Source organism: Lemur catta, chromosome 11 (assembly GCF_020740605.2).
Source record: "Lemur catta isolate mLemCat1 chromosome 11, mLemCat1.pri, whole genome shotgun sequence".
Classification (NCBI taxonomy): domain Eukaryota; kingdom Metazoa; phylum Chordata; class Mammalia; order Primates; family Lemuridae; genus Lemur; species Lemur catta.
The window spans coordinates 9,297,646-9,324,697 of record NC_059138.1 but is presented as its reverse complement, the minus strand read 5'-3'; the positions used below and the strand labels follow the sequence as shown (position 1 = coordinate 9,324,697).

General features: G+C 36.1%; 1 protein-coding gene across 5 annotated transcripts in view; it reads right to left on the bottom strand.

Moving 5' to 3' along the window:
- TPK1 (thiamin pyrophosphokinase 1) overlaps window positions 1–27,052 on the bottom strand; it is a 323,125-nt gene that overhangs the window by 158,752 nt on the left and 137,321 nt on the right. For 4 of the 5 annotated variants that reach the window (XM_045564370.1, XM_045564369.1, XM_045564368.1 and 1 more), the window contains one exon: window positions 3,796–3,868. The exons of the other annotated variant lie outside the window; for it this stretch is intronic. In XM_045564370.1, coding sequence (XP_045420326.1) covers window positions 3,796–3,868 — 73 coding nt within the window. The remainder of the gene's footprint in view (window positions 1–3,795; window positions 3,869–27,052) is intronic. 5 annotated transcript variants of the gene reach the window in all.

The following is a 27,052-nucleotide window of genomic DNA, read 5'->3' as shown; positions in this document are numbered from 1 at the left end:
TCAGAAAACTGAAATGCAGGTGGGCATTATAGATGGAATAATTGAGAAGATTGAAATAGGTTATTTTAGCCTTGAATCAAAAAAGCATTGACTGACCCAGAAAAATGGGGAAAAAAATAAAATATCAAGGGGAAAATTAATGAGACCTTCTTCATTCGGAATTAATAGTAGTGAACCAGGCAGGGAAGAACTAAGACAAATAGGCAAAAGAGGAAGCACAAAGATGTTACAGATATCTAGAACGGAAGATCTCTACAGAGTAAATTAAGAACTGCACACCATTTGCCAAGTTCAACACTTGGTATGTTAAATGTTGCCTGTACAGTCCACTTTAGGATTTTAACAATGTTTAGCATTTTAAATTTCTTCTTTATTTTACATTTTTCACTAGAGCTCCAGTTTCAGCATCATTGAAAACTCAGAGCAGGTGGGGTAGGGGTATATTTGAAAGTGGAGATTACCTCCTTTCATTTGTGAAAGAGCAGCTTAAAGACTGTTTAAGTTGGAGATAATGGCTCATATGAATTGTGTGTAATGTTGCATTAACTTTTTGTAATTATCATCATTATTAAAGCTACAGCCAAACACTCACCATGTGCTCTACAGGGCATATTAACTATATAAAAGACATCATCTGCGTCCTCTAGGAACATACCCTAGAAGTTCAAAGGCAATGAGTTCAATGTTCACTGACACATGAAGAAAACTAGATTGTACTATACCAACTTAGAACTACTCAATTCAGGAATTGGAAGGTTCAGCTAAATCTTACTTTAAAAGCTAAACCTTAACAAATATAATTTGGTTTTTAAGGTTAAAAAAAAGTGAAGCAGGAAATTTAAGAGAAGTTCATCAAGGAGTATTAACTCAAATTTTTCCTTTATCCTTGACCCCCATTTCACAGCACTGAGAAATAAAAAAGCTGGCTTCCCCTATTCCTCATCCCAGACAGGAATGATCAGACCGGCACTTCCAGTTTTGGCAAGCCAGCAGCATTAAAGACGGGGGAGGTGAGTCACACCTGGCTAGATCTTCAACTTGTTTTTGAGTCTACTTGTCCCTGTCTCTCCCGCTGTTCCTTCTGCTCCAGAAAATATGATTAATATCTGTGCATTTGTAAAACTCTGCACTGTAAGCAAGGCTGAGGCTTTCCATCCCAATGAGGTTGAGGTATGGAGTTAATGAGAAGTGAGACTGTGGGGAATGAATAGGAACATGCCAATGTTAAAGTAATTGAGCATGAATATCAAACACTGACTTGGGAATAGTCTTCATTTGCTGAGGGAAAGTCTGATCAGCTGGTGGGCAGATGGAATGTGCACAGACTTGCATCCACTGCCAGCCACAGAATTTCCATATCACAATAGCCTATACTTTGTTAAAACACCTCTGTACCTCTGCTGTACCACCTAGAATCATGTTTTCCTTTCTTTCTCCTTTTTCTTTTCTTTATTTTTCCTTCTTTTATCCTTCCTTCCAATCCTCCTTCCTAAGAAAGGCTTCCTCTCTTCTTTTTGCATTTATCTCATCTGTCACCAAGCCTCAAAAAGAATTTAAAGTTTTTTGATTTCAATCTGTCTCTTAAAAAATATATATGTATATATATGTCATTAAATATGAAATGTCCAATTTTGAATTAAAAGTTTAGTTTATTATATCTTAAACAAGAAGTACAATTAATCAAAGTATGCGCCTAAACTATCAATAATATACTTTTGCCATCCTAATGTTAGCTTGCTTAGGTCGGTCATCAGCAAAGAAGCCTAGAGAGTAAGGCGCGATGAAATCATGAAAGGCATTTTCCAGAGCTTGTTGAGAATTGAATATTTTTTCCTTGCACGAAATGGTCCAAAGTCCTAGTCAGTTGGTGCAAGGTCTGGTGAATACGTGGATGACAGAGTTTCCGAATCCAGCCTTGGTAGTTTGAGCAGCATTGTGTATGCAACATGTGATCGAGCAAGAGGATTGGCCTTTCTCTACCGAGCAATCTCGGCTGCTTAATCACAAGCATCCTCATCATTTCATCCAATTGGTTGCAGTATTGACTGCTGAATTGACTGACCAGGTTTCATGTGTAGTGGTTAATATCAACACTGGACCACCAAACAGAAGCCATTAGCTTTTTCCGATGCATATTCAGTTTTGGACTATGTTTTGGCACTTCATCTTTATCCAACCATTGTGCTGTATGCTTGCAATTGTCAAAAAGAATCTATTTTTCATCACACATAACAATACAGTGTAGAAATGGCTTGCCTTTATGTTGCGACAGCAAAGAAAGGCAAGCTTCGAGATGAATTATCTCCTGATGCTTGTTTAATCCATACGGAACCCATCTATCCAGCTTCTTTACCTTGCCCATTTGTTTCCAATGGTCCAATATTGTTGGAATAGTAACGTTGAACTTTGCTGCTAACTCATGCATAGGTTGAGATGGATTCACTTCCACTACAGCTTTTAGCTCATCATTATCCACCTTGGTTTCAGGTAGCCCACGTGGCTCATTTTCAAGGTTAAAATCACCAGAATGGACCTTCTCAAACCATTGATGTACTGTGCGTTCATTAGCCACATCCTTCCCAAATACGTTGCTGATATTTCCAGCTGTCTGCACTGCACTGGTTCTATGACAGAACTCATATTTGAAAATAACACGAATTTTTGACTTATCCATGGTTTCACAAAAATTGCTCTAAAAATTTTTGAAAGATAATCACAAGCCAAACCACGCATTTGAAAGAATGAGGATGTACCTTCACAATAAAAATAAATCAAGAAATGTCAAAGATATTAACCGTCAAACAGTACTTATGGAAATCAGACATTTCATACTTAATAACGTAATATGTGTAATTTGCTAATGCCAGTTGCTGTGTTGTGGCTGGAAGAATTACTAATGCCATAATTTTTATTTCCAAAACTCTGCATTGTCTTCAAAAACCAGTGAAACTTTGAATTATTAATTACTTTAATACACTTCCATGTGAATTATATCATTCCAAATTAGATCATTTATATGTTCTTAAGTGACAAGGATCTCTGGAAGATTTGCCCAACAATAAAGACAAAAGGAGCACCTTAAAAAGATGTAGACCATTATTAAATATTTATCTCAAGTTGTTATAAATAGTTTTATTCAGAACAGAGTAATGATAATTTTAAGAAAACTAAATGTTAAAGAAAAAAATCTTTGATTCTAAAATTCTAGGAACACACAATTATGCATTTTTATAAAAATTCATTTACAAAAACAATTCATTTACAAAGTTATTTTTAATAGAGAAAGAAAAGCACAACTTAAGTGTACATCAATTGGGAACTTGTTAAGTGAAATAAGGTACATTCATTAAATAAAATCAAAATGATCTGTGAAAAATATACAATAACTAATGAAGATGTGGGCAACAATAGTATATTATTAAATGGGAATATATAAACAATAACCTAATTTAAAATATATATGCTTAGAAGATTGATTAATGCTTATCTGATGATAAAAATTTCTGTAAGACTGTGTTCCCATTTTTAATTTTGTAAATTACTGTTTTGAATGTGTATTCCAACCGCTATAATTTATAAAAACTTTAAAAAGTAATCAAGCGATAAGTTTCACAATCCCTACCTATACATGAAGGAAATCAGAACCAACATAGGAAAAGCAATCATATGAAAAAGATCTTAATACATGGTTATTATATATATATTTTATAATTATAAATTATAATTTATAAATTTAACTTATAAATTTATAAATATAATTTATATTAAGATAAAATATCTTAATATATGGTTTACCTTAATAGTGTAGTACTCTCTGACTTCAGGCCTAATAGAATCAAAGTCTCCACTGATGAATTCAGGCAAAAAGCTGAAAGAAACAGTTCCAAGTAAGTCGACTAGTTCGGTCTATTTATTTGTGAAAGTTTAAAACTGTCATTATAAGGACAGCGAGAAAACTAACATAATCAAAACAAAAAAGAAACACAGAGACTATTTTTAAAGTATGGAGGATGTCACTTCATGCTCTCTTGATTTCAACAGAATACGACTGAGGCAAACACATACCCAACTAATTCATTAACTCAGTCACAACGCCAGTCAATCCTTATCTTTTGAAACAAATAGATAAAAATTTAAGAAGATTATCAGTTCAAAAAAACTCCCAATTCAAAGACCCTAACATAAACACTCATCATCTTTGCATATTACCTTCTGCACACACACACAGTCTTTACATTATTGTGCCCTCAACACAAGTTCCCAGTTGTCAACAGATTTGAACAGAACAAGTGATCCTGAGGATTGGTATCCTCTGCCGAGCATGAGTCAGTTCAAAGACACTTTCCAAACATCCTATTGACATATTTCCAGAAACAGGAGTCTTTTAGATAGGTTTGAAAAACTGAAAGAGTCACAGTTACTAAATACAGGGAGGGATTCCCAAATGTGGTTGTTTGCAACAATATTACAATTACCTTACTTTTCTTCTTCCCTGCCATATTTTTTTCACAACTCATTTTCAAAAGCCTATCTTACTTCATCCATGTAAGCCATATTTATTATTTTTATGTAAAATATTTACATAACCTGGTACAATCTCTTCCCACTTAAAACACATGTGGAGAAATGAAACATCTCTGGATTTCTCAGGATTCCTGCAAAAACCTCTAACCTCCTGAATTTCAGAAATGTGTGTGATATAAAGAAGGGAATGTTCACTTTCACTTCTTGTGGAAATATTCTACCCTTCACATACCATGAGAATGAGAAATGTAATCATTTATCTAGTTCACTGGTATGACTCAAAAGATACCAAAATTTATATTATGTCTTCCAAAAAGGTCCAAATTGTTACCTAACGAACTAGGTTTCTAGTTAAAGGAAGACTGCAATGTTATCTCCCTGGTCAAAAAAGATGAACAAGCCCCAGAACATGGAGACAATTCTAGGTCATAAAATCCAAGAAACACTTAAAAAAATATATCCAAGACACAGGAGACTATCTGGCTCCTGAAAGATTTTACTAATATCCTGCGGGGGTTAGGATTCAGGTTCGTAAAATTTCCAAAGAGGCCCTTTCAGGAGGGGGAGAACACAGCTGCCATCTGCCACTTAATAAGCAGAGAAAAAACAAACAACAAACAAATAAAATCACGTTGCTTTGTCCTTCACTTATGGGTGTGCAACTACCAGCAGAGAACTGCTGATCTAGCTCTCATCACATGGGCCAAGGGGTAAAAAAGTAGAGCAAAGGAGACCGATGTCGTAGGAAATCGGACTCAGAACACATTGTGTGTTCCTTCAGGATAAAATTAACAGAGATGAATATGAAAAAAAAACAATATTAACCTTGTCCTTTTTTTTTGAACATTTTTTTTAAGGTTCTTAATCGGAAATATCTGTTAGGTCAAATCCAATCTAATTTATCCGTGTTGGGCCAACTTCTTTGAGCTATACGTCTTCCTAGGACTAAATGATAAGAGATGTAGCTCTACCACAAAGATCTGTACCACATAAATTGCTTAGCTTGGATGAGCCAGGCCCAGTCATTTTTTCATTAACCAATCCATTTCACAAATATTCATTGAACATCAACTATGTGCAAAAAAGCAAAGCCTATTTCAGAATAAGGTAGAATTGGAAAGTAAATGGAAGTACCTACATTATAAAATCACCTTGCCTGGCTTTCACATCTTTCTATAAACTTTCTTCCTCAAAATTTCCCTGCATACCACATCTATTACTCTCTATTTCAATTTATACATATTTAGGTTAACTACCTTATACTTTATCACTATTAGGACCAAAAACAGACCATTAGTTCTTGCTCTTTATTTTTTTCTTGTTATATATAATAAATTCATTTATTAATGTTTTTAAAGTTTCTTTAAAATGCTTCCACCCACCACCATTCAAACAAATGCAAATTAATATTCATATGGATCACAGAATATTAGGATTGGAAAGGATAAAAGAAATTATCTTTCCAATAACCCCATTATCCTTTCTGAGGAACTGAGATCTTGAGATCCAAGACACCAAGTGAATTTTGTCTGCATGGCCCGTATCCAATCTATTTCACCGTGTAAGGCGACCACGTAAAATTAGGACTCTGGGTCTGTGCTGTCTGGTTCAAGCAACCTCCTACTAAGACTGACTTTATTACTCTCCAGATTTTAGTCCCTCAGATATCTAGAACCAATTTGGCAGTTTCCAAATAGCATATTGATTTTGGCAATAAATAAAAATGAAAAATATAAGCTGATACACACAGGCAACTGAACATCTGCCCCTTAGGACAGATCACCTTAAAGAGAATTAGATCTCCTTTTAACTTACACTGTGAATAACGAAAAAAAGCAATCATGTAAACTCACTTATATTGTCATATAAAATATTAACAGGAAAACAAAATCATATAGGTAAAAGATACCTTATGTCGGTTAACTTTTAATGCAATTTTCTCCAATGTAACATACATGCTTTCACATTAAACCAGGATGCTCATTTCTAAGACCTAGGCCAAAAATACACCTCGTCTTCATGCTGAGATGACTCAAATAATTATAACTTTTCCTCATATGATATACTAGTTTTTGAAACTTCCTGAAATGTACTTTTTGACGCTGCAATTAAAAGCCCATCTCACTTTTCCTGAGGCGCCTGTTGCCATGGCACCTGGGCACTCTGAAGAGGTACTTGTTGGGAATGACACTTCCCAGATGTAGAAGAGCTATGTTATGATATAAATGACAGTTTACACAAGCAGATCATTCTCAGAACTCTTTGGGGACTGATTACACATAGCAACTGACTATGAGCATATGGATTTGTGTAGCCACTGACCACATTTCTGCCTACTGTGACTTAGATACACCAATATACCTCTTCTTGCTATCCTCAGTCTAGGGGCACTGACTTGTTGGTACTAAAAGGTATCCCAAACTTTCCACAAATGGTCCACCCAGACTCCTTTCTAATTTTTATTTCAATTCTTACCACATTTGTCACTTACTCATAACAAAATAAGAGTCCAAAAAGGGCTGATCAATTAATGAGCTTAAGATCCACCACATGTAATAATGGAAAGGGAGACTGCTAAATTTAGAAAATATGCCTAAACATGAAGCAGTAGAGGGCAACTGCTGTCTTTGATAAGACCTTCCTGATAACCCTGAAGGAGAATCTCTCTCCACTGAGCCTTTTTTGCCTCCGAGAAAGACACTATTAGTCCCTTAAAACTTCAGTAGCACTAAACCTCTCACACTTTCTATTTTGTTTTAAGCAATTTCTGTATATGTCTTTTAGCTTCTACTAGACAGTAAATTCTTTGAAGCAAGATCTCTCTCTGATTGATCTTGGTATTCCCCAAAGTGCCAAGGACACAGATGCTGATAATGATATAAATAAAATGAAGAGGTAGAGGAGGAGAAGGAAGGGGGGAGAGGAAGAGAGAGAGAGAAGAGAGGATGAAAGGGCGAGAAGAGGAAGAAGGGAAAGAAAAAAAGAGAAGAAGGGTGAAGGAAGGGGAGGAGGAGGTAAGAAAAGGCAGAAAAATCATACAAAGAGAAAAGCCAAGAGAGGGGAGGAAGGGGAAAGGGGGAGTGGAAAAGAAAAATGAGGACAGAAACATGTATCAGGCACTTAGTATTTTGAACGACCCTCCCCCCACTTCCTAGCTTGTACAAATCATTTAAGCTTTCTGAGCCTCATTTTTCCTTGTGTAAAATGAGGATAATTTAAATTGGCTGTGAGAATTAAGAGTTAGTATGTGTAAAACACTCAAAAAACTCCTGGCACACAGTAAGCACAATTGAAGCTATTCAGTTAAAATAAAAGTTATTACTAGAGAAGTTAAGTGGCTTCCCCTAGATTATAAGGCTAATAAGAAGAGATGGACCCAAAATTCAAGCCCAATCTAACCTTTGTACTTTAATGGGTTTAAGTATATAGCCTCCCACATATACACATTTAAGAAACAGAACAATAAGGTTTTTTGGTTTTTTTTTTTTTTTTTTTGTAGAGAAAGTTCTTTACATAAATGCACTATTTCCTCCTGATTTTATTAATCACTGTTAATCAACCTGTATATTTTATAAAAGTGTCCCTGAGGCAGAAGGGAAGAAGGATTTGAGCAGGTGATATCTGAAGGAAGGACGGGATTTTCATGAAAAGAATGTTCGGAGAAGGATGTTTGAGAACATTGCTGAAGAAAAGCAGGACCACAGACGCAAGAAAAAAAAGCACTCAGACTAAAGAAAGGAGGAACCGGTCATTTAAAGATTTGCTCTAACATTTCTCTACAAAACTGCATCACTTAAGGGGAGGGAGAAACAAGGGTAACACAAAATACAATAAGCAAAACTGTTACCACATTTTGACTGTGTTCATAAATACAAATAATTCAACTGTTTTCATAGATAAGTCTCTAAATAATGGTGTCAAAAAGATATTTAAATATTTGTATAACTTTGGGTAAGAGACATTCTTAGGAAAGACAGAAAACATATAATGATAAATAAGCTGATAGATATTAGACTGTAAAAATGTAACATGTTTATGGAAAAAGATATAATAATAAACAAAGTCAAAATATAACCCTCTTATATATGCAAAATATAAAATCCAGAAGAACTGCTGTCCCTAACATACGAAGAGCACTCCACAGTGGTAAAGGAAAAACAAAATTCAATAGAGAAGGTGTCAAAGGGTATTCACACAAGGAAAGCCACACAAGAAATGCAAAGGGTCTCTGCAGATAATATACACTGGGGAAAAGAATCTCTATTCGATAAATGGTGCTGGGAAAACTGGATAGCCACATGGAGAAGAATGGAAACAGGATCCATATCTCTAACCATTCACAAAAATAATTCAAGATGGATAAAATACTTAAAAGTAAGGCATGGAACCATAAAAATTCTAGAAGAAAATGTAGGAAAAACTCTTCTAGATATTGGCCTAGGCAAAGAATTTATGGCAATCACAGCAACAACAAAAATAAATGGGACTTGATTAAATTAAAAAGCTTCTCCACAGCTAAAGGAATAATCAACAGAGCAAATAGACAATCTACAGAATGGGAGAAAATATTTGCAAACTATACATCCCATAAAGGGCTTATATCCAGAATCTACAAAGAACTTATTAAGCAAATCAGCAAGAAAAGAGCAAACAACTCCATTAAAAAAGTGGACAAAAACATGAACAGAAGCTTTTCAAAAGAAGATAGACAAATGGCCAATAAACATATGAAAAAATGCTCAATATCACTAATCACTAGCAAAATGCAAATTTAAACCATAATGAGCTATCACCTTATCCCTGTCAGAACATCTTTCATTAAAAAGTCCAAAAACAATAGATGCTGGTGTGGATGCACAGAGAAAGGGATGCTTATACACTGTTGGTGGGAAGGCAAATTAGTACAACCTCTATGGAAAACAGTATGAGGACTCCTCAAAGAACTTAAAGTAGACCTACCACTTGATCCAGCAATCCCACTACTGGGTATCTACCCAAAGGAAAAGAAGTCATTTTATCAAAAAGACACCTCACTCGAATGTTTATTGCAGCATAACTCACAATCACAAAGATGTGGAATCGACCCAAATGCCCATCAACTCATGAGGGGATTAACAACATGTGCTATATGTATACCATGGAGTACTAATCAGCCATAAAAATGGATGAATTAATACCTTTTGCAACAATTTGGATGGAACTGGAGACCCTTATCCTAAGTGAAGTATCTAAAGAATGGAAAAACAAACACCACATGTACTCACTATTAAATTGGAACTAACCAATGAGCACACATGTGCACAGAGAGAAGTAAAACTCAGTGGAAATCAAGCAGCAGGGGAGGAGGGAGGAGAAGAAGAGTGAAAACCTACCTAATCGGTACAATGAACACTATTTGGGTTATGGGCACACTTATAGCCATGACTCAAGCATTACAAAAGTGATCCATGTACCAAAAACATTTGTACCCTCTTAATATTTTGAAATAAATATATTTAAAGGAAAAGAAATGCAAGGGGAAGTATATGAAAACATGGCAAATATAATAATGGAAAGGAAATAAATATTAATGCAATAGTAGGATACTATATTTTACTTAAGGAACTGTCAAAAATTAAGAGTGAGTGTTGATCAGGCTGAATAGAAATGGGTACAGACATAGACTAGTGAAATGGTGAATGGGATATAGTCTGGAAACAAGCAATCCCACTCTGGGAATCTATCCTATTAAAAAATTAAGTAAATTACAGTGCATAGGATACCGGCACAACAAACGGGGGAAATAATAAGGGAAGAAAAGGTTGAATGGTCAACAATACAGGGAGAGTGGAATAAAACAATGTACCCTGTTAGGGAAAGTAAGCAGCTTTTAGAACTGACCTTTGTCTACTGTCCTAGAGGGAATGTCCACCACATGTTATTCAGTAAAAAAGGCAAGTTCTAGAAAAATGTATGTACTCTTCATTATCTTGACTGTATTATTTGAAAATAATAAAATAAAAACAAAAAATATATTTGTACATTTTTGTATCAGCATGGAGGAAATTACAGAAGTGAATGAGTCAAGGTATTCACACTGATTATCTCAGGGGATGGGATGAATTTTTCTTTGCAAAATTTTATAAAGCATATCTTAATTTGATAACTAAAAAGAAAATTAATAATGACATCTGTGAAAGCAAACAAAAGTGTGAAGGAAAATTAAAAATTAACTGAAAACTCTTAGACTCTGATTATAAGAACATTAAATAGTACTCGCTGAGGTTGTTATAAATGACTCTAGTCAAGTTATCTGATTGAGGCAACGTTTTATCTCTTAAGATGCTTGATCTCATCTTCTCAAACTCAGTAGCCCAGGAATCAGCACCACAAGGTAGAAAATAATTTTGTTTCCCAAAATAATTATGTAAGGATTTCTTTATATACTAATGAACATCCAAAGAAAACAACCATAACAACAAAAAAATACAGACGGAATCTCCATATCACACAGTTAAAATAATGATTGGGGAACAGAGTGAGGAGGGAGCGATGATAAGGAAAAAATAAAATTTTGCAAAAAACCTGTTGATTTAGATAAAGAGGGAAACATAAGCTGCAAAAAGGAAGAACTCATGGCTTTTAGCCTAGAGCTGTGTCCCCAACCCCTGAGCTGGTCCCTGGCCTGGCAGGAACCAGGCTGCACAGCAGGAGGCGAGTGAGCCCCTCCCCATCGCTCCACATTCCCCTGGCCCACTGTCCGTGGAAAAATTACCTTCCATGAAATTGGTCCCTGGTGCCAAAAAGGTTGGGGACCAATCACTTCCCTAGAGGAAACCTTCCAGGAGACAGTTTTTGAATATTTTGTATATTTGCTCTCTGCCAATCTCTGTATTTTATTCATACATTTAATATTTAATTAACATAATTTTAGTTAATTTCTATAGCACTTATACAAGGTTAAGTTTTATCATCCTAATTTTATGGTGGACAGCCAAGTCTGAGAGGCATGAATCCACCTGCACAGGTGTCACAGATTCAAGAGGTCCTGTCTCCTCCCTCTGCCCCTGTCCCTCCTCCTGCCTCTCTCCTTCTTTTCCTTTTCCTCCTCCTCCCTCCCCTTCTGCATTGAACAACAGATGCCCACACTAGCACAGGGAAATCTTGCTACATCTCCCTCACAGGATGCAATTTCACTTCTTCCAAAATCCTGGCCCTTAATTGTAATCTGCTTTGCTTGTGTGCCCGACCAGAGCTGCATGGTAATCAAGCAGCCCTGCCAGGGCAATGCAAAGTTACTCCACACCGTAGGTAATCAATCCCCAGGCATGCTCTACACATGCGGCCAAGCTTACGGTTTGTTTTAATAAATGGAGAAGTAGGGAAGAGAGGCACTGTCACAAAATCACATGAGGCTTACAGAAAGCATATTTCATTCTAGTTCGTAAACAAACAAATGAATATTCAATTCTGTAACTAAGCAATCAACATGAACAATGTAAATTGTGTGGGCTAGTAAGAAATTAAAATGTACAGGCTGCTACTTCTACCCATGCAATGAGAATTAACCTCTCACTATAACCACTTAGAAAATCAGAAAAAAAAAAAAAAAAAAGTGAAATAATGGTATTCAGACAACAGAAAACAGCAGCTCAGGACAGCAGTTGCTCTATGATTCTACAATGGTGGATACATGTAACTATACATTTGTTCAAACCATAGAATGCACAATGCCAAGAAGGAACCCTAATGTAAACTATGAATTCTGAGTGATAATGATGTGTCAATGTAGGTTCATCAATTGTAACAAATGTACCACTCTGGTAGAGGGTGTTGGTAATGGGGAAATTAGGCATATGTAGGGGAAGGGATAGCTTGGCTATCTTTTTATCTTCCTCTCAATTTTGCTGTGAACCTAAAACTGCTCTTAAAAAATAAGGATCTCAATAGAGGAGAAAATGGGCTGGCAGGAAGTGATTAAACACAGAGTTACCATTTGACCAGTGGTTTCATTCCTAGGTATACACCAGACTTAGAGAGAAATCGAAACACATGTGCGTATAAAATCTTGTACCCTGTTTATAGCAGCATTACTCATAATAGTCACAAGGTGGAAACAACCCAAATGTCCATCAATGGATAAAAGACCAACCAAAATGTGGTATAGCCATAAAGGGGAATATTATTTGGCTATAAAAAGGTACAAAGTACTGATACATGCTACAACGTGGATGAACTTGGAAAATATTAATATCATGCTAAGTGAAAGAAACCAACTGCAGAAGTCCATATAACATATGATTCCATCCATTTGTAAGTCCAAAGTAGGGAAACCTAGAGAGACAAAAAGGAGACGAGTAGTTGTGTGGGCTGGGGGAGAAGGCGGATGGTAACCACTTCTTTTCGAGGTGATAAAAACGTTACAAAATTGACAGCAATGAGTAAGAGTTCCTGTTGTCCCACATTGTCACCACCACTGAAAATGGTGACAGTCGTACCTATTGGTGAACATACCAAAACCCACTGGGCCTGCACGTTTTAAATGGGTGAATTGTTCGGAATATGATTACATCTGAATAAAGCTGTTAAAAAAAAAAAGCAGTGAGAATTTTAAAAAACACTATCAGCTTCATCTAATTGACATGTATAGAACATTCCAGCCCCCACCAGCAGGTATATACATTCTGTTTTAACCGTACATAGAACATTCCTCAAAGTAGATCATATTCTAGGCCAGGACCAGCAGGGTTTTCTTTTTCTTTTCTTCTTAAAGAGAGAGAGTCAATATTTTAGACCCTGTAGGCTATGAGGTCTCTGTCATAACTACCCAACTCTGCCACGGTAGCATAAAAGCAGCTGCAGAAAATAAGAAAACAATGGGCATGGCTGTGTTCCAGCATAACTTTATTTAGAGGCAGCTGGCCTGCAAGCTGTCATTTGCCAACCCCTGTTCTAGGCTATAAAACAAGATTCAATAGATTTAATAGGACTGAAATCATACCAAGTATGTTCTATAACACATAATTTTCCTTCTTTTCTCCCTCCTTTAAAATAATCAACTGTAATTAGTATGCCCGGGAATGGAATATGACTACTAACAGAATTAGTTGGGGCTTTACAATCTCCATTTATACACAGAAAGTCCTCCAATAATGTCTTTTCACTCAACGTTGTTTCCTTATAATGTTAACGAGAAAAAAAAATCGATTCCAGGCAGGGGCCAGTGCCTGGGTGGAGTCTGCACGTGCTCCACATGTCTGCGTGGATTTTCTCCAAATACTCCGTTTCTTCCCACATCCCAAAGATGTGCACATTTGGTGAACTGGCATGTCTACGTGGTCCCGGTCTGAGCGAGGGTGGGCGTATATTTGAGTGTGCCCTGCAGTGGGATGGTGTCCTGTCTACACTGGCTCCCGCCTGGCCCCCCGAGCTGCCCGCCACCCTCCACTATGGACTGGAAGAGCAAGTAGATAATTATCTTACCTGTTTCCATCAATCTTTCTTCACTTGATCTTAGCCAAAGGCCTAGATGTGATTTTTATTGATCTTTCTTAAATGGGCAAAGGATCTGAATGGAGAAGAATAGCTCACATTTATTTCAATGTTTAATATTTGAAGAGTTTTGGTTTTTATTTAGAAGTTTGGTGATGTTTTTGTTACCAGAAATATGCTGTAGCCAACTAACTCTTGTTGAAATCAGTTAGCCTGTGGTAAAACTGGTTTCTTTATATGTCACGTTGCCTAAAGTCACAGTTTTTAGAACCTATACACAATGTTAAGTGCAGACTTACCGTACACAATGTTTATATTAATTAAAATCATAGATCATGAAAGCAAGAATTTCAATATTCTTAGTTATATTAATATTTTATCCTACTTATTTGCACTAGTTTAAATTGCTCACTAGATTATATATTTAATATCTTATATTTAATATTTATTCATAGTATACATATTTAATGAATATATAATTAATTTAGTTTTGAAATATTTTATAGTTCAGGCATACCACAAATTTTGAAAAAGATACATTTTAAAAAGTCACCTTTTCATTGACTTACATTATAATTTCAAATTTGAATCCGTACTCAAAATGTTATAAAGATTATTCTTTAATATTTAATAGCAATTTTATAATCACATATTTAATAAAATATTTAATGTTCAGTGTAACATCTGACAACACACTATTATACTAAGCATGGTATGCTATATCAGAGACAACTTTATTGCTTCTCTCCAATGCTGGTAGTTGAATATTATACATGCAGGTGGTAGAATATTAATATATTGTTAGTGACTTTCATGACATAAGAGGATAGCTTTTTTCTACAATCAGGAAACTATTGGGTCTGCCTTTATGGCTTTGATAGGATTTCAGTGCTCAGACAATTATACACAAGTGACCAGCAGCTTCTGGGAATGAGATTATTTCCATTCTAGAGAACCAGATTACATATTTAATTAATAACCTGCCTAGTTGGAGCAAAGGAACGATGAGATACAAAGAAGAGAAAGATAAATTAAACAGCAAACCTAAGGTAAAAGGGTTTTGGAAGAAAAGTAGTTTTCTCCTTTTTTCTGGAAAGAGTAAAAGAAAGATGAAATCACTAAGAAGGGAGGACCAAGGAAATAAAATTTATAGAATATTTACACTGCAAATATGGAGAACAAAGACTATGTGCATATTGAATTATATGTTATACATCAGACAGAATAAACAATACATTAAAATGAATTTTTATATAGTTCATATAACCTAGCATGTTTTCTCTGAGGTGAATAATACGTCAAAGCCTAAATAAGAGTTTGTGTGAAAAGAATGTTTCCGCTACATCACATGTGTTATATGATGTGGGTCCAGAAAACAAAATTTATAACATGAATTACACTTAAGCACATAGACTATAGTTACTTTATTCTCTTTCAATCATTCTTACAAGAAGTTGGTCTTAAAAGACCCATTATCAGTTTTTTAGAAGGGAATGAGGTTTGTTCAAACATCTAGGTAAGAGATAAAGAGAGTGGGTCGTCATTACTTACAGACTACAGCTGCCCATCTAAATACATGGCAACTGGAATGATTTAATGTAAAACTCTCCTAACAAGTCACCACCATGTATTCCTATAAGGTAGCCTAGTATTTAAGGAATTTTATTAACTGAATCAATTGACCTTTCTAATCATCCTTCTCAACATTTTCCATAAACAGTATATAATCTTAATTTTAAAAAAATAAAGTCTTATAAATTTGATTAGATCATAATATCCCTGGTTAAAACAAAATAAGAACTATATTTTAGACAGCTTAGAGTTTTAGATTACAGAATATTTCAGTGTCCAAGTTCAGCTATAAGTTGTAAAGGCAGAAACAGAGCAGAGGAAAGGTCAGAGCCAAAACTACACACTGGTGACTCCTCCATATATGGGAGACTGAATTCAATTTCTCAAAAGCTTATTAAATATATATGTCAAGACTACTAATATAATAGTTATCACAGTCCCAAGAGGTTTGAAGTCTAAGAGTAGGTATAGACACAACTGGGCCATCACAGAACTGACACTGTCAGTCAAGCACAGAACACTAGAAGCTATAGGGGCACACGAGGAAAGCCAGGCTCGGGGGAGCTAGCGAGGGAGAGAAAAGGAAGGAAAGGCTGCATAATAATGAATACCACGTGCAAAGTTTAATAAGAGAGGCCATGGCAAGAGGGTGAAAGAGAAAATAATACCCATATTCATGCAACGGAAAGAAGAAAAGTGGGAAGACAAAAGAGTCTGTAAAAGAAATGGGAGGAAAGGGAGGAGGAGTGTGGCACACCAGGAAGGCCACATCTTCATTTCTTAGATCACAGCTCGCTATGGTCTGAATGTTTGTGTCCCTTCCACAATTCTTATGTTGACACCTAATCCCCAAAGTGATAGTATTGACACCTAATCCCCAAAGTGATAGTACTAAGAGGTGGGGCCTTTGGGAGGTGACTTGGACATGAGGATGGAGCCCTCATAAATGGGATTAGTACCCTTATAAAAGAGGCCCTAGGCAGCTTGCTTGTCCTTCTGCCACGTGAGGACACAGTGAGAAGGCACCATTAATGAACTAGGAAACGATCCCTCACCAGGCACAGAATGTGCCAGTGTCTTGACCTTGGACTTCCCAGGCTCCAGAACTGTCAGAAATAAATTTCTGTTGTTTGTAAGCTACACAGTTTATCATATTTTGTTATAGCAGCTCAAATGGACTAAGACACAGCTGATTTATCATTCAGTCACTTGTATTTACATGTGGCTGGTCATGTTTCAATCTTTAAAGGACGAGAAAGTGACTTTGCAGGCACTCTTAAGCTCAAAAACAGGGCTTTGCATACTATACTCAATATTCCACTGACTCTTAACATTAGGTCACTTTCCCCTTCTGTCCTTTGCCATAATTATTTTTCAAAAAGAGGTGAGGAGAAGAATGAGAGAGGTATCTGAATGGAAAGTAAGCTATGGAGTTATTTTCCTAGAAGGACATAGTGGTGGTGATAGGGCAAGATAGTGCCAGAAAATGCTACATATGTTGAGAAGAATTGTGCTAAGCCCAATATAGTGCAGAGAAGTTGTTTCATTTTTTCTTATTTACAAACATGAAAGAGCCCCAAAGCATATTTACAGGTTAATGCCAATTCTTCACCTTAACAAATACAAAAAGCTGGCTCACTGATAGTGAATTACTTTGTGTAATTTATTTGTTTTATGCTTCTCTCTGTGATTCAGCTGAGACATAATACACAGAATTCAATAAATACAGCCAGTGATAAATGCCATTAGGGTCACTAATAGGTTGTCTGCTCCTCCCAAGTTTTCTAACGCCAAGAGTAATAAGCTGCCTAGCTACAGCTTCTGCTGGTATAGTGTTTTAAATCCTGATTCTGCCTTTTCCCCAATGGCTTCCCCCACAGCAGGAACTAAAAACTTACTTAAGAAAATGACAGAAAAATAAAAAAGAATTTCTTAATATATACACTTTCCTGCTAAAGTAAATATTTTACTGTCTATACTTGCTAGTTTCTCTTTTTATCTTGCTGCATCTACACATTTTATACGGATGTGTGAGCCACAGACCTAAAAGACAGAGACTAGAGCCTAGATAGTTCTCCACAGTCCTTAATAAAGATCTCTGTATTACAGGAATCCAAAAGAATGCAATCAGATGATAATGGGTTTGGTGTAGGTCACCTTGAAATCATAAAATCATCAGATGATGAATATCATTAATAAAAGTAAAAGGAATATTAGAAAAACATTTAAAAAGAAAGACAAAAGGGGAGTATCTTCATTCAAATAGAGTTCACACCAATAGCTTTTTAAATGGAAACAAAATCAAATAGGAAAAATAAAATGACAGACATGACACAAAAAGGAATTTAAATACTTTCAAATATACATAATCTAGCATCATTATATATGTATATATAAAAATATTTTCAATCTCCAAGGACTTCCATATTACTAACTCTAATGGCCAATTATCCCATGTTACTTTATCAACAGAAGCATGTAATACAAGCAATCACTCTCTATTCCTTTTTTCTTTACTTCACGACCATGACCACAGTTTCCTGGTTTTCCCCTTAACTCACTGGTATTTCTGCTCTGTCTCCTTGCTAGGTATTCCAGTTCTCTCAGATTTTTAACACTGGAGTATCCCACAGCTCATTATCCATAATTCTTTTGTCTTCTGCCTGCACTTACTAGATTATCTTACCAAGTGTCACGGACCTATATGCCCTCTACATAATGATGACTCTGTATCCAACAAACTGCTTGACAACAGATGTATAAATAACTCAAGCTCCACGCACTGAATCTCTGCTCTTTCCCCCACCAAACCGCTCCTCTTGGTCTCCTCAATCTCACCTAATGAAAAATAAATTTTTTCTAGTTGTTCGGTTCAAAATCCTTGGAGTCATCCTTCACTCTTCTTCCTGCACCTCATAACTGATTTGTCAGCAAGTACTATAGGCTCTTCTTCCAAAATATCTTCTCAATTTGGCTTCCTTACCATCTCCCATGCTACAACCCTGATGAGACAGCTGATGTCACTCTTCTGCTCAAAACCCTCCAATGGCTTCTCATCTCATTCACAGTATATCAGCAATGTTACCTACAAAGACCCTTCAAGATCAATCCTCAGTTCCCTTTCTAACCATTCTCCTTCCTAATAATTTCCCCTCATTCTTTCCACTTGTAGTAGATTGTTTGCAAAATTATGTATCATTATTTCCCCTCCCAATCCATAACTCTTTATAATGCGACCTTCCAGATTCCTGCATCACAAGGTGCTAATATGACTCTACCATGTGAATCTGTATTAGCCTCATGACTTGCTTTAGCCAACAAAATGCAGTAGAGACATGATGGCATAGCAGTCAAGAACTGAGGCCTCAAGTGGAGCTGCAGCCTTCCCTTTGCTCTCTGAGAATCTACCCTGTTGTCGTGAGGATAATCCTGGGCAAGTCTGATGGATGGAGGATGACAGGAAAGAGTCTGGTGCCCAGCTCATACGTATCCAACCTCCACACACATGAGAGAGTCCCATGTACATGCTGACATCATCATCAAAACTGCCTACCCAACTATGATACTGTGATATAATAGGAAATATGTACCTGGTCTTTGACCGGGTTCCTGACACAAGAACTGTCAAGACCCCTGGAATCTCCAGAATGATGTCTTTTTGCATGCTGAAGAGACAACTGGTGGCTGGGGTCCCTTAGGACAGCTTCAAGTTGGAGGCCGATCACCAGAAATACCAAGACATGATTAGAGTGTTGGCCTCTCAGCCCCACCCCTGACACAGACACCCCCCACGCAGGGGGTTGCAAGTGGGCTAGAGATTGCGCTAATCACCAGTGACAAATGATTTAATCAACCATACCTATATAATGGGGCCTCCATAAGAAAACCCCAACAATGGGATTCAGAGAGTTCCCAGGTTGATGAACACATCCGTGTGCCAGGAGGGCAGTGTACCCCAAATCCATGGGGGAAAAAAGCTCCTGCACTAGGTACCCTTTCAGACCTAGCCCTATGTACCTCTTCGCCTGGCTGTTCATTGGTATCCTCTATAACATCCTTTTTATAATAAACTAGAAACTAAGTAAAGTGTTTCCCTGAGTTCTATGAGACATTATAGCAAATTATCACACACATGGCGGGGATTCTGGGAATACCCAATTTATAGCTAATTCAGACAGAAGCATGAGTAACCTGGGGACCCACTAGTTGCAACTAGCATCTAAAGTGTAGGACACTCTTGTGGGACTGAGTCCTTAATCCACAGGGTCCGTGTTTACTTTGCATAGTGTCAGACTGAACTAAACTGCAGGACACCCAGCTGGTTTCCACAGAGAACTGGAGAATCGCCTGATGCAGAAAACCTGCACATTTGGTGACGGAAGAGTTATAAGTAGGAACAGTTTTCCTTTACTCGCCCACATGACTGACACGTGAATGAGCCCAGAAGATCTGCCTAGCTGACCTTCAGACTTGTGAGAAAATATACAAATCATTGTTTAAAGCCACTAAGTTTCGGGGTGCTTTGTTACACAGCAAAGGTTGAGACCATTCTCATGTCTCAGAGCCTCTGCACAAACATCCCCTCTGCCTGGAATGCTCTTCCTTCGAGTAGACAAATGGCACACTTCTTCCCTCCTCCAGGTCTGACTCAGAAATCTCTTCCTTGGTGAGGCTTTCCCTCACTTTAATTGCTACCAACCTACTGCAGAACACGCTTCCCCTTCTCCTGCTTTATTTTCTTCCCTTTCACTAGTAATATACTTTATATTTTAATTATTTATATTACTTATCATCTCTGTGGAAGGTCAGTGGAGGCATTTTGTTCCCTGCTGCATCACAAGTGTCTGCAGTAATGTGTCATGTGGAATGACTGCATCATCTGAAACATGTAAAATAACAATGGAATGTAATTTCCTACACAATACATGAATAAACAATTAAGTTAATAAGGCTGGCAAGAGTGGAAGGATAAGTAGATTATCTTATATGGTTCATGAAACTAAAGACGAACACAAATATTCCAGAAAGCAAATTGTTGAACTGGACTTAAATTTGTTTAAAATTTATAACTTTTGACCTATATCTTAATTCCTATGAAACTACCCTAAGGGCCAAAAGAACTCATATTTAATTTTTCTGTATAAAACATAACAAAGTTTTATTTGATGTATAAAACTTTGATTTATAAGTAAATTTTATAAATTTATAAGTTTTATAAAACAAAGTTCTACTTATAAAAAATTATGAGCTATGTACATTTCTGATATATGGAGAATGGCTGTCACATAAAAATGTAACAAAATTTACATACAACGACATTGCAGTGTGTTCATAATATTATGTTAAGAAAAGAAGCATGATGTAAGTAATGGACATAAAAATCCCTATTTTACTAGATGTGCACACATATATGCACTCAGCAACCAAAAAACATGCAAAAATATAAAACCGAAAAAATTGTGTATGTATAAAATTATTAACAGTGGTTATCTACAGGAGTGGGGTTTCAGGTTATTTTTATTTTGTTTCTTTATATCTTCCTGTGTTCCCCAAATTCATTATAATGAACTTATATTATTTCCATAAGTGGGGCAAGGGTTAGAAGGGATAGGGGAAAACCTGCCTTTTAAAATAAAAGGAATATATAAAGTTCAAAAAGATAAACAGTAAATGATACAGATTTGGTTCATTTAAACTAACTTCTCTTTGTAATTAGGATTACATTTAAAAATTACTTGAATACAGTTTTATTTAAAATTGAGCAAGTAAATTTAATTAAACTAAGTTTAGTTCCGAATTTTGCCATATGATTTGACTAAAGTCTTATTTTGGTGATCTTTGCCATGTGTCTCCTACTTTGATTCCATCCTGTTAAACGCATTAGAAGACCAGAGAGTGATGCAGGACCACTGACTCCCTCTCCTCCCACATCAGAAGGCAGCTTTGGAGAGTAGCTGCCACATGGAGGAAGGTCCTGGGAAAGCCCTATCGCTGCTAATAGGAATCATCAGGCCACACTATTATGCGAAAATGTCCTTTTCACTGGCTGATAAAATGCTAAGATGACAGAAACTGTAGTTGTTTTTCTTGTTCCTAACACATGGAACTGCTCTCTAGTTACTAATAACCAACTAAGTACAGCCAAGCAGGAAAAAATTGAATACACACTAGAGGCCGCTAGTGATAAATAAGTGAATTTTGCATGAAGTAAAAAAATGATGAGAGCCGTACAAAGAAAACTGCATCCTAAGCTTCTAAGCTTTAGTTGCCTTTTGAGCTACTGCACCAGAAGTCAGAAAACATTTTTTTTCTATCTATAAATTTGCCTTAATTATTTCTCGAACTAAATCTGAGAAAATTTCATCTTGGGAAATTCTGTAAAAATTTACTATTCTCATATATTTAAGTCAAGGCTTTACTTTTAAATAACGAGAACTTTTTACATATTACAAATTGGAAAAATATTTTTATTCTCTCACTCAGTTGTCACAAAGATCCATACCAAGCAAAGGAAGCTCTATATTGTATAATATAAGATTGTTTTGGTAATATTTCATTAAGAGAAGTAACATTTCTTTAAATGCAAAAGATATCTAAAAAAAAATTCACAACCCTCACCCAGGAAAATTATGAATTGTAAGAGTGAAATTTAAAAGGTTACTTAGGAAAAAAAATAACAAAATCAGAGAACAAGAATCTTCTGATTAATAATACTTTTTAATAAAGCTAGGGAAGAATTTTATTTCTAATATACTTTTTAGAAATTTGGGAGGAATGTTATTAAATTTCTCAGAATGCATGAAAGGTATTTTTATCACTTATATGCATGACAGGTGACCATTTAATTCCCTTCTACTGTCATTAAGATAGTGAGGAATAAAGAACATTTGCTAACTAGGGGCATTTTATATCGCAGTAAGTATCAAGTTGGAGAGGTATGTACAGAGGAGGAAGAAAGAAGGAGATTAATAAAGACCATCAGACCGTCCCAGGACATGAGGATAGCCCTGGCAGCAGAGAAAAGATGTTGTAGATGCATATTTGTGGGGTATTGGGAGGGGTTGTTTGTATTTGTATTCGGCTATCTATGCATGAAGGAACTAGCCTGGTGTGAGTCTTAAAGGGAGACAGATCCCACTCCAGAAATAAACGCCACCCCTAGAAACAAGGATCTGGGCAGATATTGCCTCAGAACCACCTCAACTCGATTGAATATATGACCTTACACAAGAAAGGAGAGACTGTTGGGAATTCACGTGCAGTACCTGGTGGCCAGCTCATGGAGGGCTAAGTGCAAGCATGTAAACATCACTGTGGATGTGGCTTCCAGCTGCTCTTGATTCCTGCATTCTTCCCAAGTCTACTCTCCAGCCTCCCCAATTTTTCTGTTAATTACACTACTTTTAACAGATTTTTTGTTGTTGTTTAAATTGGCCAGAGATCTTATTGTTCTTCACAACCAAGAACCTACACTGATACAAAATAAGTCCTAAGAAAATTAACAGAAGAGCTTCTGGTATTAGTGTCTGACACTCCTTCTGAATAAAATAATCTTAAGAGTAACTTTATTAGGTCAAAAACATGCTTTCATACTACAATCTATGATAGTGGAATACATTACACTTTTTTTGAGCATTTCTAATCATTCCTTGATAACTACTGAGCACATAGGGAACTAGTTGCTGGGGATGAGACAGTGAAAGATCAGAGACATGTGCCTTCACCGAGGTTACAGGCAGGTAGGAACAGGTGAACAGGTGATTCCAACGTGCTGTGATAAATGTTATGATAACGGAAGTTCTGGATAACAGAAGTGCTGAAGAACATACTTGAAGGGCACTTTATGGACATATAAAGTAAAAGAGACTCAGAAAAATGGAACACAATCTGGTAAAGTAAGAAATTTAGCCACCAAACATACTTTGTTTAGGATTGGTCATCTACTAGCTTAACTGCATGTGTTGGGATATTATTATTTTCAAGGAGAATTATCTAAAAGGAATAATACTGTTTAGTTAAAAATATTTATTTATCATCTATTAGTTATCAAACCTGGTCCTGGCTGCTGGGATTATTTCCAAAGATAAATAAAACAAGAACAAGGAATTTTGTCTAAGTAAGCAGAAGGAGCCACAGATAATTTCATCATAATGTGGCATTACGGTGCAGGGTTGCTTAGAGAATTTATTCCTAACTTGGGTCTGTGGAAACAGGCAGCTGTCAGGAAAGACTTCTGGGAAGACACAACGTGTGAGCTGAGTTTTGAAAGATGAGGATGCATAACACTTGGAAGAAAGCAAAAGAAGGTTTTCAGAAATAAATCAGATAGTGTTCTGTAAAAAAAGTGTCTCCATCTGATGCTAAAACCTATTCTTGATATTTCAAGGAGCACTCCAGTGGTTTGAAAATAATAGGCTTGAGTAGGAGACCAATATTTAGATGGCACAAAGATTTTAAATGATCATTTCTAAAGAGTGCTAATGCTCACACATCCTCTCCTTTCATGGCTCCTCTGGCTCCAAGTAACACACCCAGTGTCAAGCACCCCTACACGATACTCAGCAGAAATGAACGCAGCCTGACATCCAAGGTCAAAAATGAAGTGTTCACGGCTGTAAGCCCTGTGGGGAGGGATAACAATATCTTCCCCGTGGTCTAAGCAGAAGCACTGCTAATATTCAAAAAAGTGCTAACTACAATTCTAAATCATAGGCTTTAGAGAAGCCATCAACATTTTTAATATCCATAATTTTTTATTCTAGTTCTTTTTAGCCTAGGCATTCAGAGACTAATGCTCTCTTATTCATCACCCAAGTTTCCTTCCTCTGACTTTCTCTCTACTTCGTAAGGCATGTAGGATCCAGAGATAAGCATACTGTGTGTGTGTGATTTTTTTCTTAGGGTGGTAAAATGCCTTCTGTTGTATTTAAAATGTCCTCTCTGAGATTTCTGGCATATTCCTGACCTTTCTGGCTACAGAGACAAAACTGAATCTTTAAGGAATACAGCTCAAACAACTCTCAGATCTCTAACCCTGGACTGCAAGTGATAGTTCAAGGCTCATCTTCATGTAACTGTCATTTGGATATTTTTCCATATAATTTATTCACTAGCCCTTGCTTAAACTGAATTCTAGCTGTCATTTTTCTGTCCCCTAACAATAGGAAGACCATGGCTGGCTCAGTTACAATCTTATCATAAACTCAAATTTCATGTCCTATAATGAAGTGTCAACAAATAATATATGCCGTCTTGTCTAGTGTTGGAGCTATTCTGCTTGCTCTTGGTCCAATAATACAAATCTAAATTTTAATAACAAGAAAACCACACAGGAAGTATCTGTGTATTTGCAAGCAGACATATATGTGCACTTACATAAATGTGTATGAAAAACCAGACAGTTAGGGACCATTCCACAACTATTTAAGAAACAATTTTGTATATTTGGTATTATATGATTACTTTCAACCATAACTTCTTTAATTCAGTGACCTAAAAATCTACTGAAAATAAGCAAAAAATGTGACAAAAAACATGAACTCCTAAATTATAGTAACAAGAACTAAAATAATTCAACATTTTTGTTTTTAAAAAAAGTAAAATTAAAAGAGCCACAGGTTATTCAAAACTTTTGACAAATGATCCCAAATTCTCTGAAAAATCACTGGAAGATAAATTTATTTCTGAAGACTCCATCCATAGTGCAGGAAGGGAAAAGGGTTTTGTCAGGAACATACTTTATGAAATAGAATAGCCATAAAGAACAATGCCTTTGATTAAATTTAGTTGTAAACTGACTTCCTGCAGCTGCTTAAAATGATCTCACTCTGAAAATTTATTTTGAGTTCATGCATGATCTGACAAACATAGCACCTCTGCATACACACTCTCCCTCCTCCAATATCCCAAAATGATTCATAGCTATGCATGGACAACTTTGAGATCTCTGATTTATTGCACCTGATAACCAACAGACTAAAATATATTACTAAACTAATCTAATCAATAATTCAAGATAAATATGCCTTCACAGTTTGTTGTGTAAGTTTCTTTAATACCAAGACTTCCATTGTAAATTCTCTTTTAAATGTGCTAATCATTTTTACCTTTGATCATTTTGATTCAAAGACCCAATAATGTTGACATGCTTACAGAGCCTAGTAATTTGATTGCATAAATACTTTTTAATAGAAATTTGCTGAAGCAAATGACTAATCATTGCAAAGGCTAGGTTTATAAGAATCAAGCTGAAGCAAAGTTCATACATGTTTCCTTTCTGCATATGTTAAAGCATATTGAAATTACATTTTTTGACCATGTCATGAAAGGCATGAAAAAAAGTTAAAGTAAATCCCAATCACTGAGAAAACTAGAGTCACAGAGAGACTGGAGGTTATGCTCAGATACTTGACACCAACTAATTCAACAACAATTTTATATTTATTGTTTTATTCCACAAAAAACCTAATAGTATTGAGCAAGATTTCATAGAATTCTCACTAAAATACAACAAATATAGGCCTTACATATCAGTCCCTACTACCATTTATATAATCTCTAGGATTGAATTTACAACTTTGAGAGTTTTGCTTGGTTCTAACTAAACGAACCCACATATATCCCAAGGAAGCACATAATGGATTCCAACTACAGGGCACGTTTTAGGAATCAGGTCCATCAGTGATGTATGAATAAACAAAATTGCGGGGGCCCATATACGAGAACACGACCTGCCAAACAGTAAGAAGGAACAAGCTGCTGATACGCACAGTAACATGAATGAATCGCAAAAGCATTTGATAAGAGAAAAAAGTCACATACAAAAGACAACAAATGTCATTTCTATGACATTCTAGAAGGCTGCAGGGGCCAGGGTGTAGGAGGTGGGGAGTGACTGCAAAGGGGCAGGAAGGAACTTTTTGGGATAATGGGTATGTTTTAATCTTGATTGTTTGTGATGGGTACACAACTGTGTGCCACTTCAAAAATAACTGCTTAAATTCTATGAAATTATACCAGAACAAAGATTAAAAACAAAAAGGAATCAGAAGCTAAACGCTACATTCCTATATTCCAACCACTATAAAAAAATGCTTAAACCTTTCTAAAAAGTAGTACAATATTGTATGCAGAATAGTAACTATGACAAGAACATTTATAGCTATTTCCTAAAACTACATTAGGCACACATTCAACTATTCTGTAATCCATCACACTATAGCTTTGAAGACCCACACTCATCCTCGTGACTTACCCACATCTTTTATAATCAACCAAAGTAATATGTTTCTTTATCAAGACTTCTCTGAATACTCCAAAAGAGAGTGATCTCTTCCTGAAATGTCACAGATGAAGAAACCACAGATCAAGGAAGTTAAATTACCTGCGAAAAGTTTCATAGTAATAAAGTGGCAGAATCCAATTTTGAGCCCTGATCTAACTTTCTCACTAAACAATTCCCAACCTGGAAGCTGCTACTATCTGC